Below are 13,370 nucleotides of genomic sequence, written 5' to 3' on the forward strand. Positions count from 1 at the left end.
TTTCATGTCATCAAAAAGCAAATGAGTAGAAAAATGGCATCTTCTCATTGTAAGAAGAATATCACAGGGCACAAGCTGGTAGGGAATCGCACAATGTCTGCAAGGAAATTATGAACAGGCATTTCGGCATCTCCGCTGGACCTGGGCCCCTACAAGGGGTTTTCTTGGCGTGTTCAGATTTGGCGACGCTGGATGAATTTACTCGTTAACTTGCATAAGGGGGCAGGAATCCCAAAAACAAAGGCTCAGAGGAAATCAGGCTGCAGTTTTGCTCCTGGAGTGTTTATTTATTTAGGGCCGATTCTCGTTGTTTTCTGGACCACCATAGAAACATAAATGGTAACTTTTTTTTAAACTGGCGTGCAGGCGCACACGTGCGCGTGTTTGTCGGCCCGCGTCCTGGGATGCGGCCATTTTATAACATTCACACGTATATGCGCGCATGATGTAAAATTAGCCTGACCGTGTGCATATGTGCGTGCAATTTTAAGTGGACGCACGCCTGTGTGCGCAAATCCCGTTTTTTTATCGCGTGAGGGGATTTTAATAGACGCGTGCTGACACCATTGCCAGTTTTCCCAGTCCATTCCCTGTTCGCCCAGGTATGGGATAGGACTTCCAAAGCCCCCTAGTTTAATAGCCTCCCTTCTCCTCTCTTAGCCCCGCACCTTAAAACCCCAACGATCTGTCTGTCTTGCGCGTCATCTAGAGCAGAAGTAAAGTTACGCAGCAGGGGACCCCAGCGCGCGCCTGTGCATGTAAATAGTTACGCGCAGATTTCAATGTGAAATCCCAGGAACGCCCATGCCCCGCCCCTTCTGTGGAACTTTTCATTTGTGCACCATAGCGGTAAGTACATGTGGCTTTTAAATCCGCTCGGCATGCACTCCATGAAGTTAGCAAGTAGCTCATTTAAAACAAATCGAAGAAAATTCTTTTTTCATTCAGCGCGTAGTTAAGCTCTGGAATTCATTGCCAGGGGATGTGGTTACAGCAGTTAGTGTAACTGGGTTTAAAAAAGGTTTGGATAAGTTCCTAGAGGAAAAATCCATAAACTGCAGTTAATCAATAAGCAATAGTAGCTTGAGTTTATTTAATGTTTGGGGTACTTGTGACTTGGACTGGCCACTGTTGGAAACAGGATATTGGGCTCGATGGAGCCTTCTCTGACCTAGTTTGGCAATTCTTATATTATGCCTGACTTGTGTGCATATCTCTCAGCTTTGGAGCATGCCAGGCTTTTAAAATTCACTTTATAAAGTGCAAATTGTAAACTTCGGGTACATGAGAAGATATGCATTTTTTTGATTCAGTAGCTGCAGAGGCGTACCTAGAGTATTTGGCACCTGGGGCAGTTACTACTTTGGCACCCCCCCTCCCCCATGTCCCAATATATAATTTTAAAAATTCTTAAACATTGATAGAATATTTCAAAACAGCAAACACATCAAATAACACACAATTCTTAAAACTAATAAGTATTTTAAAAATCTCCCGCTCTAAAAATAAAATAAAAAAAAATCTCCCGCTCTCCATATCTGTCGTGCTAAAATTGTTGTAGACTGAGGGCACACAAGCATGTACACACACACTGAAAATATGCTCCCTCTCATACACAAACATACATGCTCGGTGAGAGACAGAGGGAGCATGTGTGTGTGTGTGGGAGACACACACATGTTTCCTCCATCTCTCTCTCACTCACACACACACGCTTCCTCTGTCTCTCTCACATGCTAAAACACACACACATGCTTCCTTCATCCCTCTCACTCACACACACACACACACACACACACACACACATGCTTCCTCTGTGTCTCTCTCACATGCTAACACACATGCTACCTCTATCTCACTCTCTGTCACATGCACACATGCAGACAAAAACTGAACTGGAAACCACAAGCCAGAGTCTGTTTGTAGGGCAACAATAGAAAAGCAGAAAATCACTATTTCTCAAAACAATACAATCAAGAAATATAAATCAATCAGAATAGTAAAACCATACTAAAAAATATACATTTCAAAACAGCTGATGAATAGAATATTCAATAATTAGCTCTTGTACAAATTTTTAAAAATTTCCTAAACGTCGATAGAATATTTCAAAACAGCAGACATCAAATAACACCCAGTAATTATTTATTTTTATTTATTTATTTAAAAAGTTTTGTATACCGTCATTCGAAAGGAACATCACAACGGTTCACATAACAAAAACATCATAAAACAATAATATTTATCGATGGAAAAATTACAAAAACATTTTCAATATAAAACAAAAAGTATAAAACTAATAAGGATTTTAAAAATTCCCCACTCTCCATACCTGTCACCCTAAGATTGTTGTGAACTGGGGGTGCACACACATACAGAGACATGAAAAAAATATGCTCCATCTGTCTCTCACACACATACATGCTTGGTGAGAGACAGAGGGAACTTGTGTGTGAAAGAGACAGATACATGCGTTTCCTCTGTATCTCTCTCACACATACACGCTTCCTCTTTATCTCTCACACAGGATTCCTGTCTCACCCCCACCACGGGGCACCCTCTCACACACAGGCACCCATAGGCACACACACTCACTCTGCTAAACATCCACCATCTCATACACACAGGCATCCTCTTATATACACACACAGAGGCATCCTTTCAGACATACACATCCCACACACAGGCATCCTCTCCTACATTACCATCACACACACACACCCTCGTACACTCACACACTGGCACTTACTCTCACAGGACCTTCCTCTCAGCGGCAATGGCATCCCTCCTCCTGTTGCCACCCGACGCGAACCACCCCCCTTAGCACGCCTCCGAGTAGCTGTGATTAAGACTTAAGTTTCTTTACAATATCTGATAATAATGAATTAAATAAGATAAAGGATGACAACTTGAAAATGGTAGAGATGAGATATTATTAACTCCATTATGTTTTGATGGTTTTCCTGATTGAATTAATAAGGTGACAGCAGACAGGAAGCAGAAGGCTCATCTAATCTGCCAACTGATTTCCGCTTGCAGTGCCAGAGACCCCAGTTGATCTCTTTTTTTCCTTTCCGTTCATTGCAATATCATCTACGGGTTGTTCTTACACAGGTCAAATAAAAAGTATCACAGCTTTCTTTTTTAAATACATGAAAATCCCAAGAACTAGCTGGCATTTGATTTTGTTGATCCCTAATGATCTGATGGTTTTTTTGCCTTTACTGTGTGATGCACATTATCCAACATCTACTTTTTATGGCAGTTGTGTTGAACTTTATAGCATGGATAATCGCTTCTGAACCAAAGAATGTAAAGATGGGGTGTGTGTACTGCGAGTGCCTCTGAGCTCTTAGAATTAATCTCAGACATATGTGCTTCCCCAGGGTTTTACGTAACTTTGGTAGTGAATCGATGGTGGAACCAGTTTGTGAACATGCCGTGGCCAGACCGTCTCATGTTCTTGATCTCCAGCAATGTTCATGGACGAGATGAGTATGGGCGCTTACTGCGAAGGACGTTAATGCGATATGTGAACTTAACCTCCCTGATCATCTTCCGTTCAGTTAGCACGGCTGTCTACAAAAGATTTCCAACCATGGACTATGTGGTAGACGCAGGTATTGCCATCAACAGAAAGCAGTAACTGAGAAAGATGATCTCTTTTGACTGGACCCTCATGTACTGGAGTTTAGCTAAAAATCATGTGCCCTCTAGACCCCCTCTCTTTGCAGGCACCTTTGCCTCTAGCATCATTTGTAGAAAAGGCACTTGCAAAGCCATGCAATGTCCTATATTTGCTGCATCACCCATCCCCCTTACCGCTAGAGGTATTTAAGAGACTTGGGTATCCAACGTACTGTCTGTGTCTGTTAGCATTTTGCATTGAAAAGAGGTAATTGGCTCACTGACCAATACAGAAATATTCTGACATGACGGTCAGTCCTACTGCATAGACAGTACAATAAAGCTATGCAGAATGACTTAACAGAGGAAAAGCTGGATTAAACAGGAACTCTTGTAGCATGACTTCTACAGACAGAAATATTAGAGAAATTCATCAGGGTCATTCCAAGGGCCATTTTCATATTCTGAGCCTGATTTTATCAGCTTCCCCCCCCCCCCCCCCCCATAGACACAGAATGGGAAAAAGCCTTACTACATCAGGCCTTTGGATGCCGGTAGTTTATTGTGCCAGAAAAAAAAAAAGATCTGTCAGATTCTTCATTCCCTTCGCGAATGCCGGTATAGAAAAAACTCAAATAAAATAAATTCTGTCATTACCAATGCATGAGCTGCCCTTGTGGGACTTGCACACTGAAGCCCAGGGTTCAAATCAAATCGCAAACGGTTATGGTTCTATTGTCAATGCACCCTTCCCATACACCTCTCAAAGTGCTTGAGGCAGGTGGGCTGCCACCTCAGTTCCTGAGCAACTAGGAGAATCCACTAGCCTGGGTCAGCCTGAGCCAACAATTTCTTTGCCCGCAGGATTCATGACAGCAGAGGAGAGGAAGATATTCGACAGCTTGAAGTCTCCCCATCTTAAATACTGGGTCCCCTTCATCTGGTTTGGAAATCTAGCATCTAAAGCCAGAAAGGAAGGCCGAATCCGGGACAGCATTGACCTGCAGATCATAATGAAGGTAAATATGAGAAGCAAACATCAGTTGCAAGGCTGGAGGAGTTTGGTCAGCGGGTAAGTGCAATACGTGAAGAAGCGTAATTTATCTGGCTATCATTTATTTTACCACTGCTGCTCATAGGCCTGAGAAAAAAAAAAGACTCAGACTGCACATGGTAATTGCAAAGATATTCGTCGCCATAAATGTCAAAGTAAATATAAATCAGTACATGCCTATGTAAGATATAAACTGATAGATGTGAAAAAGCTCCATGAAAACCTGTGGACTTGTTTCTCTCTCTCGGATGATAGGCAACCCGGGCTGGGACAGTTTTTCCAGAAAATTCTGTAAATCGAGTGGCGCAGAGTTTTAGGAGCCCTCTTGGCCCTGGCGAACTCTGGATCCTCTGTAGGATCTGACATCTTGTAATGCCCGCTTAAACTTAAAATCAGCTGTCACCGGCCATCAGTCTGCCCTGGGAAGGCCCCTGCCCCCCAGGACACAGCAGTAGAGTGGCATGGATCATGTAAGCGCGTTTGTGAATAAGGCATTCTTGGTGTCAATATGGAGGAAGTCCAGTTTTATGAACTGATTTATGAGGGAGAAGTTCACTGACGTGTGGTGAGTTGAGAAACTCAGTTTAAATGCAAAGGCTGATGATTCCCTGTTTTGTTTTTTCATGTTTTCATTGTAGGCTATATCCATACGTTTTATGGGAAAATAATATTTTGGTTTCTAGCTTTTATATCCATATACCTATCCTGAAAATGTAGTTACTGTAGGTTGAATAGTTTGAGACACAGACATAACATAAACTTTTTTTGTTTTAGAGAAAAGGTACAAGAACTGCCTAGAGCAACACTTTTTTTTATTTACCAATATCAAACCAGTCCAACAAAACCCACAACCACTTTTAAATTTGAGGTTTAGACAGGCACGCAAAACCCCACAAATGATGAAAAGCCTTTTAAAAACGTTTATAGTGATTTTAATGTTCAGAAGAGTTGCTGGATTGGCAGCACTGGGAACCGAAATGCTCCCTTCATACACAGATCAGCTCCGAGTAAACGGCTTTGTATCCACGCCAGTCTAGTCCAGAAGCATCCCCTAAGCATGGTCTCTCTCAATCATCAAAGTAAGCCCAGTGATTCAGGAGCAGGCCCAATCTAAAGGTGCGCAGGAGGGATCCTGGGGTGAGAGGGGAGGCTTTCACACCCACGTCTGCAGCTAACGGCAGTGCTTCACCCGCGGAAACGGCCTTGTACGAAACCGGGGGTGACCGGAGGCCGTCCCAGGGGAGGGGTGTGCACCTCCGCACGTTCCAAAGCACGCGCAGATTTTTCCGAGATGCACACGGTCGCGGGTCTCAGGGTTTGTGGGTAGTTTTCCTGGGGTAATTTTCAAACGCACAGTAGGCGTGTCCTTTCCCTTTGGAAACTGATGTAAGTGACCTGAAAGGCATGTGGGCTGTTAAAGAATTACTTCCACAGTGACCAAAGGTGTTTCAAAGTGTGCGCGCGCATGTGTGTGTGTGTGTGTGTGTGTGTGAGAGCTAGGGTGAGGCTGCACAGACTTTGTTTTGTTTGTATGCGTGTGACAGAGAGGCAAGAGTTGTAGTAGGTTCATTATGCAAGAGGAGAGCTTTGTGTGTGTGTTTGAGAGAGGAAGGCTGTTTAGTCTCTGTGTGCGTGAAAATGCAGCATTGTGTGTACATTTGAGAGAGAGCTTGAATTTGCACGAGTGTCTGTGCTGGCGACAGAGATGCTGTCATTGCATGGGTGTGAGTGGGTGTATCGAAAGGGAGCGTGTTGGTGTATGTGTGTGAGAAAAGGAGGCAGGGTGTTTAAGAAATAGAATATGGGTGGGTGTCCTTGCTAATTCCCATCTGACTTGTGTAACTTTCCATTGCTGGTCAGTTTGTGTGTGTGTGGGTTCCACAGCATCGGAAAAAAATAGTTGCTTATGTGGACTCGAATGCAGGAATGGCCACTATCCTGCTGCATCCAATATGGTCGACATGTGTGTCTATTTTTGGATGTTGCAGAGCACCTGCATGATTTGACTGGGTTGACCTGGGTGAGTTCACAACTTAATTGATGTCCTACATTGATCTTGTTTTACTTTGTTGCTAGGAAATGAATCGCTTCCGCTCATGGTGCAGCCTGCTCTTTGGCTATGACTGGGTTGGCATTCCTCTTGTGTACACTCAGGTAAAACAAACACGAGTCTCACTTTAAGGACAGACGTTTGTTCTCTAAGCAGTATGGAACAGTCTGCAAAGGCTACATAAGGGGAGAAATGATTTTTGTAGCATGACAACTCCTAAACATTTCTCCTCTGGGTTCTACACAAGGTCTAAGCCAGAATAATAAGTCCCAAGACACGACAAAATCAGTCCACCGGAACATTGTACCGAAGGGTGTCTTTCACTGTGACTGCCCTGCCCTTCATGGGATTTTCCAAATAGTGGTTCACCCTACGACCCATAATTCAGGAACTACTGCTGAGTTAAGTGGCCGTCTTTGCACAGCAGCCGTCTCTACTGTAACACAGAAACACTGGAACATAGAGCTTGATAGTAGATATTATTTATTTAAAATATGTGTAGCCCACTTATCTAAAATTCTAAGTGGATTACATAATTATGTTCATAAATAAAACAGACAAACAATTGATATCACTTAAAATGTTCCCCAGATACTGGAGCTTGCGAAAGATAACCAACTGGTTGCCATTGCAATCACAACAGTCAGCACACAACTGAAAAACATCTGCTTGTATGTTTTCACCAAATGCTTGTTCAGACAGGAAGACTTCTAATTTCTTCCTAGGAGTCTGAATACCCAGCAGCCCTTAACTCACCGGATAAGGAAACCCAAAGTAGAGGGCCAGTGACCAAGGACTATCCAGTCTACCCATTCCTGTTGCAATACTACAGAGCCTCCCCAGTTTAGGACGTTATCCTCACATCCTTGCAACAAGCATTCCTCTCCGCTTATGCCATGCTTTCTTGAATTCTGTTACTATTTAAGGATTCCTGTACCTTCCCTGGGAAGTTGTTCCATGCGTCAACACCCTTTTTGTGTGAAATATTTCCTTATCTTACTAAGTCTAACCTCTTTGAACCTCATATGATGACCTCTTCTTCTTCTTGAACTTTCCACTGAAAAATGTTTGCTTCTTGTGTATTATTTATATCTTGCAGGTATTTTAATATCTGTATTGTAACTCCTTGTCTTCTAGGTTGAACAGATTTAGGTCCTTAAGTCTAATTTTTTAGGGCTAATAGTGCAAACTACACCATTTTGATAGCCCTTCTCTGGATTGCCTGTACTCTAAATGTATTTGGAAATTCAACCTTCAAAATTGGACACAATGTTCCAGATGAGGTCTCTTCCATAACCTGTATAGAAACATGATCACCTCTTTTCTACTATTGGTTTTGCCGCTCCCTGACATTCCTCTGGCTCTCACCACTGCCTTGTTGCACTGTTTTGCTACCTTACATCATCAGATATGATCACCCCAAGACCACTGTTCTGTATCTCACCCCCATCATGTACTGTTTTCTGTACCCCAAATGCATGACATTATACTTGTCATGCTTTGAACAGAACTTGGCAATGAAGTAGAATATACATTATTGTAAACAAATATTTGTTGCCAAACTTTTGACCACTCCTCAAACTTTCCTTGCTTACTGTTATTTTGTCTCCTCCAGCTGCAGTATCTAATTGCAGATATTTGCAGGCATCTACCAAAAAAAAACAACAAACCTTTCTAAAACTCCTCTGCAATATAATGTATGAAAATATTGAACAGAACCTCCAACAATAACCCCCTTTTTCTTGGTAAGAACTCTATCATTCAACCAGTTTTAAGCCCAGTGTAAAAACTGTCCATCTCGCATGACAATGAATTTCTTCACATCCTCTGTCCTTTCACTCTATACAACCACTCCGAGGTTACTTAACTTATTTATGAGCCTCTTGTGTGGCACAATGTTGTAATCTGGTAAAATCAACAACAGTGGGACCTGTCAAAAAGCCAACATAATGCAAAAGAAAAGGAAAAAGAAACAATCTGAGGAAAATAACACTGTTGTAAAAATAAATAAATTATTATGTGGAGGAGTCAAGATGGCAGCATGAGTGATCGTGGTGGTTCTATTTCTGATTGTTGCTTTTTTACCTGGTTTGCTGGTTGAAGATGCCATCTAAGAGGAATGGAATCATTCTGGCTTACCTTTGAGTCACCAGCAGTCTGTCTCTAAATTTATGACCCAGATTCCTACTTCAGGGGACATGGATCTCCCTGTTGCTCAGCTCAGTAGAGGTGGGCCAATCTTGCTAGAAGAGGATACATCTCTTAGTCCCATTGACCAGCGATTGCTGCAGTGTGAGAGGTGCATTAAGGGCCAGATTTTAAAAGCTCTAGGCGTATAAATCCAGTGGGTTACGCGCACTGGGCCTAAAGCCCTGGGACGTGACTAAGTCCCGGGGCTTTACAAAAGAGGCGGTCCGGGGCGGGGGCCAGAGGCCTCTGGCATAGTGGCCATTTGCCGCTGTGTCGGAGGATCATGTGCTGGCAGGCTGCTGGTGCGCGCAACTTACGCCTGCCCAGAGGCAGGCACAAAAGGTAAGATAGAGGTCGGGGGGTTAGAATAGGGCTGGGGGGGAAAGGTTAGGGGAAGGGGTGGGAAGGTTAGAATGGGGGGAGGGAACGGGGTAGGCCGCGGGAGTCTGCGCACACAAGATGCACTAGTGTGCACTCCCTTGCACGCGCCGACCCCCGATTTTATAACATGCACGCGCATGTTATAAAATCGGGCGTACATGTGTGTGCACCGGGTAGTGCACACACATGTACGCCCGCACGTATGTTTAAAAATTTACTCCTAATTGTGTCAGCGCTGGAGCAACGGAGGGAGCTGATGGTGAAAGGTCTCCTGGACAGATTATTACTTTGCTGGTGTTTCATGAAGTTTGGAAGGCCTTGGGGCTGAGAAAAGCAGGTAGTTATGCAGCTGGAAAGAGGGGCAACTCCTGTGGTTCCTGAAAATTCAGGTCACCTTCTTACTGGAATGTTTCTGTTCCTGTTGGGCTCTGTTTCTGGTAAGTCATTGGCTTTGGCTAGATTGGATGCTTCTTTTTGTGATTACTCAAATAAGATTAACTCTTTGTTGACAAAGCTGGAATCTTTGACTTTGAGGCATGAGACACAACTTCAAGAACATATAGGGAGAATACAAATTTTGAAGAATGAGGTCAAAGCAATTCTGTTAATGCTATGGCAATCCAAGAGAGACGTTTCCTAGCGTGTAGCAGATGGACTCAGGACCAATGAGTATAGTGTGCTCCTGATAGCAGTTGGAGACCCCTCTTCCCCCGCAGCTGGAGACCGCCCAGCAAGAGACCGGGAAGCGCCGAGACAAGGTAAGGTAGAAAACGTTTCTCTAAGTCTCTGGTCTCCGAGGCTCAGATAACCGCACAGATCGTCCCTCTGGCGTCTGTCTAATCGAGTTGAGCAGCCCCGTCCGGGCTAGACCCCGATCCGGCTCAAGGGTCCTCCCACGTGGAGACCCTCCGGGAGGGGGTGGGGGGTATCTTGCCTGCGTGGTCACCGGTGCCAATTCCCCTCCCTTAGTCACCGCTTTGTCCGCACAACTGAGCCGTGCGCACAGCAGCGAGCCAGGCGCATAAAAACACTTGTGCACACAGGGACGCGCACACAAAGGCTGCTGAGCGCACAACTAGGCCCGTGCACACAGCCATGCGCATCTTCCATTCCTAGGCGCACAACGTAAGCACACCCGGAACACATAATCAGGCCTTCCAGCACACACATCTGTACAGGATACACTCGCAAATTATGGCACTGCCGTCCAAGACAGCTAAAGGCCCAGTCCTCTGCCCGGCATGCCACCTGAGAGCGGCACAGCCTGAGGTGACCTCCGCCCTGTGCCTGTTGTGCGAAGAAGCTCAGGGTGAGCCAAGACAAGGTCCCCCTCAGCCTGTAGAGGACTTCGATTCTACCAGCGAGACTACCCCGGACCTCTCTACTCCCTACTTGGCCCTTCCTCAGTGAGGGCCCTCGGGGAGCACCGCCAGACCCAAAGCGGTCACAGGCAACTTCACCTGGGTGGGATTCTTCACGGAACTACAATCCTACATCCACGCACAGACAGGACCACCAGCGGCACAACCACAACTCCCGCCAGGGGCCCAGATCCCCCCAGGCCCCTCCCGACCTCCACCAGATGAGCTGCCCCTGGAAAAATACCTCCCCTTAGGGGACACAGATGATTCAAGGAGGAACCAGAACCCCTGGATGAAGGGGAACTCCCTCCAGGAACGGAACCGCATCACACCATGATGCACTTCTTCCCAAAAGACGAATTATCCGATCTCGTAGCCAAGAGTCTGAAGGCATTGGCCATCCCGGACACATGCAACACAGCAGAGTCCAAGGCAAGCCCCTTCCTGGCCGGGCTCCGCCAAACCTCACGCCATTTCCCTACGCTACAGGCCGTACAACAACTGATCGACCTGGAATGGGATGCCCCAGAAGCCACCTTCAAGGGGGGTCGAGCCCTAGAAGCTCTCTACCCCTTGGACCCTGCAACAAAGGAACTCCTGAGGCTTCCTAAGTTCAACGCCCTGGTCTGCACCACCATACCAAACGAGGGTGGAGCTTCCCTCAAGGATGCCAATGACAGACGGCAGGAATCCATCCTCAAGCAGTCTTACGATGTATCAGCTATGACCCCACAGATCGCTGCTTGCTGCGCCGTATCATCATGCGCCTGCCTGGCAATGGCCAGGGACGCGACTACGCCAATCGAGGCATTAGACTCGGCAATATCATTCCTCAAGGATCCGACCTGGTGCGCACCTCAGCCAGGAGCCTCTCATCCATAGTGGCAGCCAGAAGACAGCTCTGGCTCTGAAGCTGGTCAGCCGACGCGTCCTCTAAGACAAGGCTCACGAGAATGCCTTTTAGAGGATCACTCCTCTTTGGAAGCGACCTGGTCAAACTAGCCGACAAATGGGGCAAGTCCCCAGTACCCCATCTACTGGAGGACAGGAGCAGGAAGAACCAACGCCCCTCTCCCCGGGCACCCAAGGGAAGAGGTTCCCAGCGTTATAGACCATACAAAAACACTTACCAAGCCCCCTGCCCCGCCGGCAAGGGGCAGTCCTTTCGGAACAGACGCAACAAAAAAGGAGCCAGCTCAGGACCAGGCCCCCAGACGCAACACGCAATGAGATTCAGAAGACCCATCTACAGGAAGAGATCATAGGGGGCAGGCTTGCCTTTTTCTACCAAAGATGGGTCGAGATAACGTCTGACAATTGGGTCCTATCCATCGTCCTACCTGGACTTCCACAGCATCCCTCCGGACAAGTTTTTGATTTTTCCGTGCCACAACTCCTCCAAGAGGAAGGCAGTGGAAACCACACTATCAAAACTACTTGCCCTAAAGGCAATAACACCAGTCCTTCCGCACCAACAAAATTCGGGGCACTATTCCATCTACTTCATCGTGCCAAGAAAGAGGGAACATTACGGCCCATACTGGATCTCAAGACTGTCAATCGCTACCTGAAGGTACCCTGCTTCTGCATGGAAACCCTGCGTGCGGTCATAAGGGTGGTACAACCAGGAGAATTCCTGACCTCCCTTGATCTGTCAGAAGCCTATCTCTACATACCGATCCATCGCATCAACCAGCATTTCCTACGCTTCGCGATATTGGGCCATCACTACCAGTTCCAGGCCCTACCGTTCGGGCTGGCTATGGCCCCCCGAATGTTCACCAAGATTATGGTGGTAGTAGCGGCAGCACTGAGGAAAGAGGGAATCCTCATGCATCCATACCTGGATGATTGGCTGATCAGAGCGAAATCGCCAGAGGAAAGCCAGCAAGCAACCACCAGAGTCAAGGAACTACTACAGGACCTCGGGTGGGTCATCAACACACCCAAGAGCCACCTGCAGCCCTCACAATGCCTGGAATATCTGGGAGTCCGGTTCGACACCAAAGGGAACAAAGTCACCCTTCCCCCTACAAGGAGAAGGAGATTGATGGAACAACTACGAGCATTGTTGAATTCCACTCTCCCCACTGCATGGGACTATCTACAAGTCCTTGAACTCAAGGCATCAACCATAGAAGTCGTCCCAAGGGCAAGGGCCCACATGCGACCCCTACAACATTCCCTATTGTCTCGATGGAGCCCGATGTCTCAAAACTACTCCACCCCCTTCCAGCTACTGGCGAAGGTTCGGAACCAACTACAATGGTGGCTACAAGAAGACCACCTGAGCGAGGGAACAAGCCTATCCCCACTGGAATGGATCTTACTCACCACGGACGCAAGCCTGCGGGGATGGGGAGCTACTGCCAGGAGCTAACGGCTCAAGAGCAAGGGACGAAGAAGAGTTGGCATGAAACATAAACCAACTGGAAGCCCGAGCAGTCAATCTAGCCTGCCTACGATTCAGCCACAGACTCCAGGGCAAATCAGTCAGTCATGTCTGACAACGCCACAACAGTGGCCTACATCAACCGCCAGGGGGAACCAGGAGCTAGCAGGTGTCCCTGGAAGTAGAACCCCTAATGACGTGGGCAGAATCAAACCTACAAGGGATAACAGCCGCCCAGATCGTGGGAAAAGACAACGTCACTGCAGACTACCTCAGCAGAGAGAGTCTGGATCCAGGGGAATGGACAATGTCGAC

General features: G+C 46.5%; 1 protein-coding gene across 2 annotated transcripts in view; it reads left to right on the top strand.

Annotated features, from left to right (window-relative positions):
- BEST3 (bestrophin 3) overlaps positions 1–13,370 on the top strand; it is a 50,183-nt gene that overhangs the window by 20,980 nt on the left and 15,833 nt on the right. The window contains exons 4-6 of one of the 2 annotated variants that reach the window (XM_029597203.1): positions 3,387–3,620; positions 4,492–4,646; positions 6,758–6,835. In XM_029597203.1, coding sequence (XP_029453063.1) covers positions 3,387–3,620; positions 4,492–4,646; positions 6,758–6,835 — 467 coding nt within the window. The remainder of the gene's footprint in view (positions 1–3,386; positions 3,621–4,491; positions 4,647–6,757; positions 6,836–13,370) is intronic. The other variant, XM_029597204.1, reaches the window with a different exon arrangement.

The sequence above is a fragment of the Rhinatrema bivittatum genome, chromosome 4 (genome assembly GCF_901001135.1).
Source record: "Rhinatrema bivittatum chromosome 4, aRhiBiv1.1, whole genome shotgun sequence".
In the NCBI taxonomy this organism is placed as follows: domain Eukaryota; kingdom Metazoa; phylum Chordata; class Amphibia; order Gymnophiona; family Rhinatrematidae; genus Rhinatrema; species Rhinatrema bivittatum.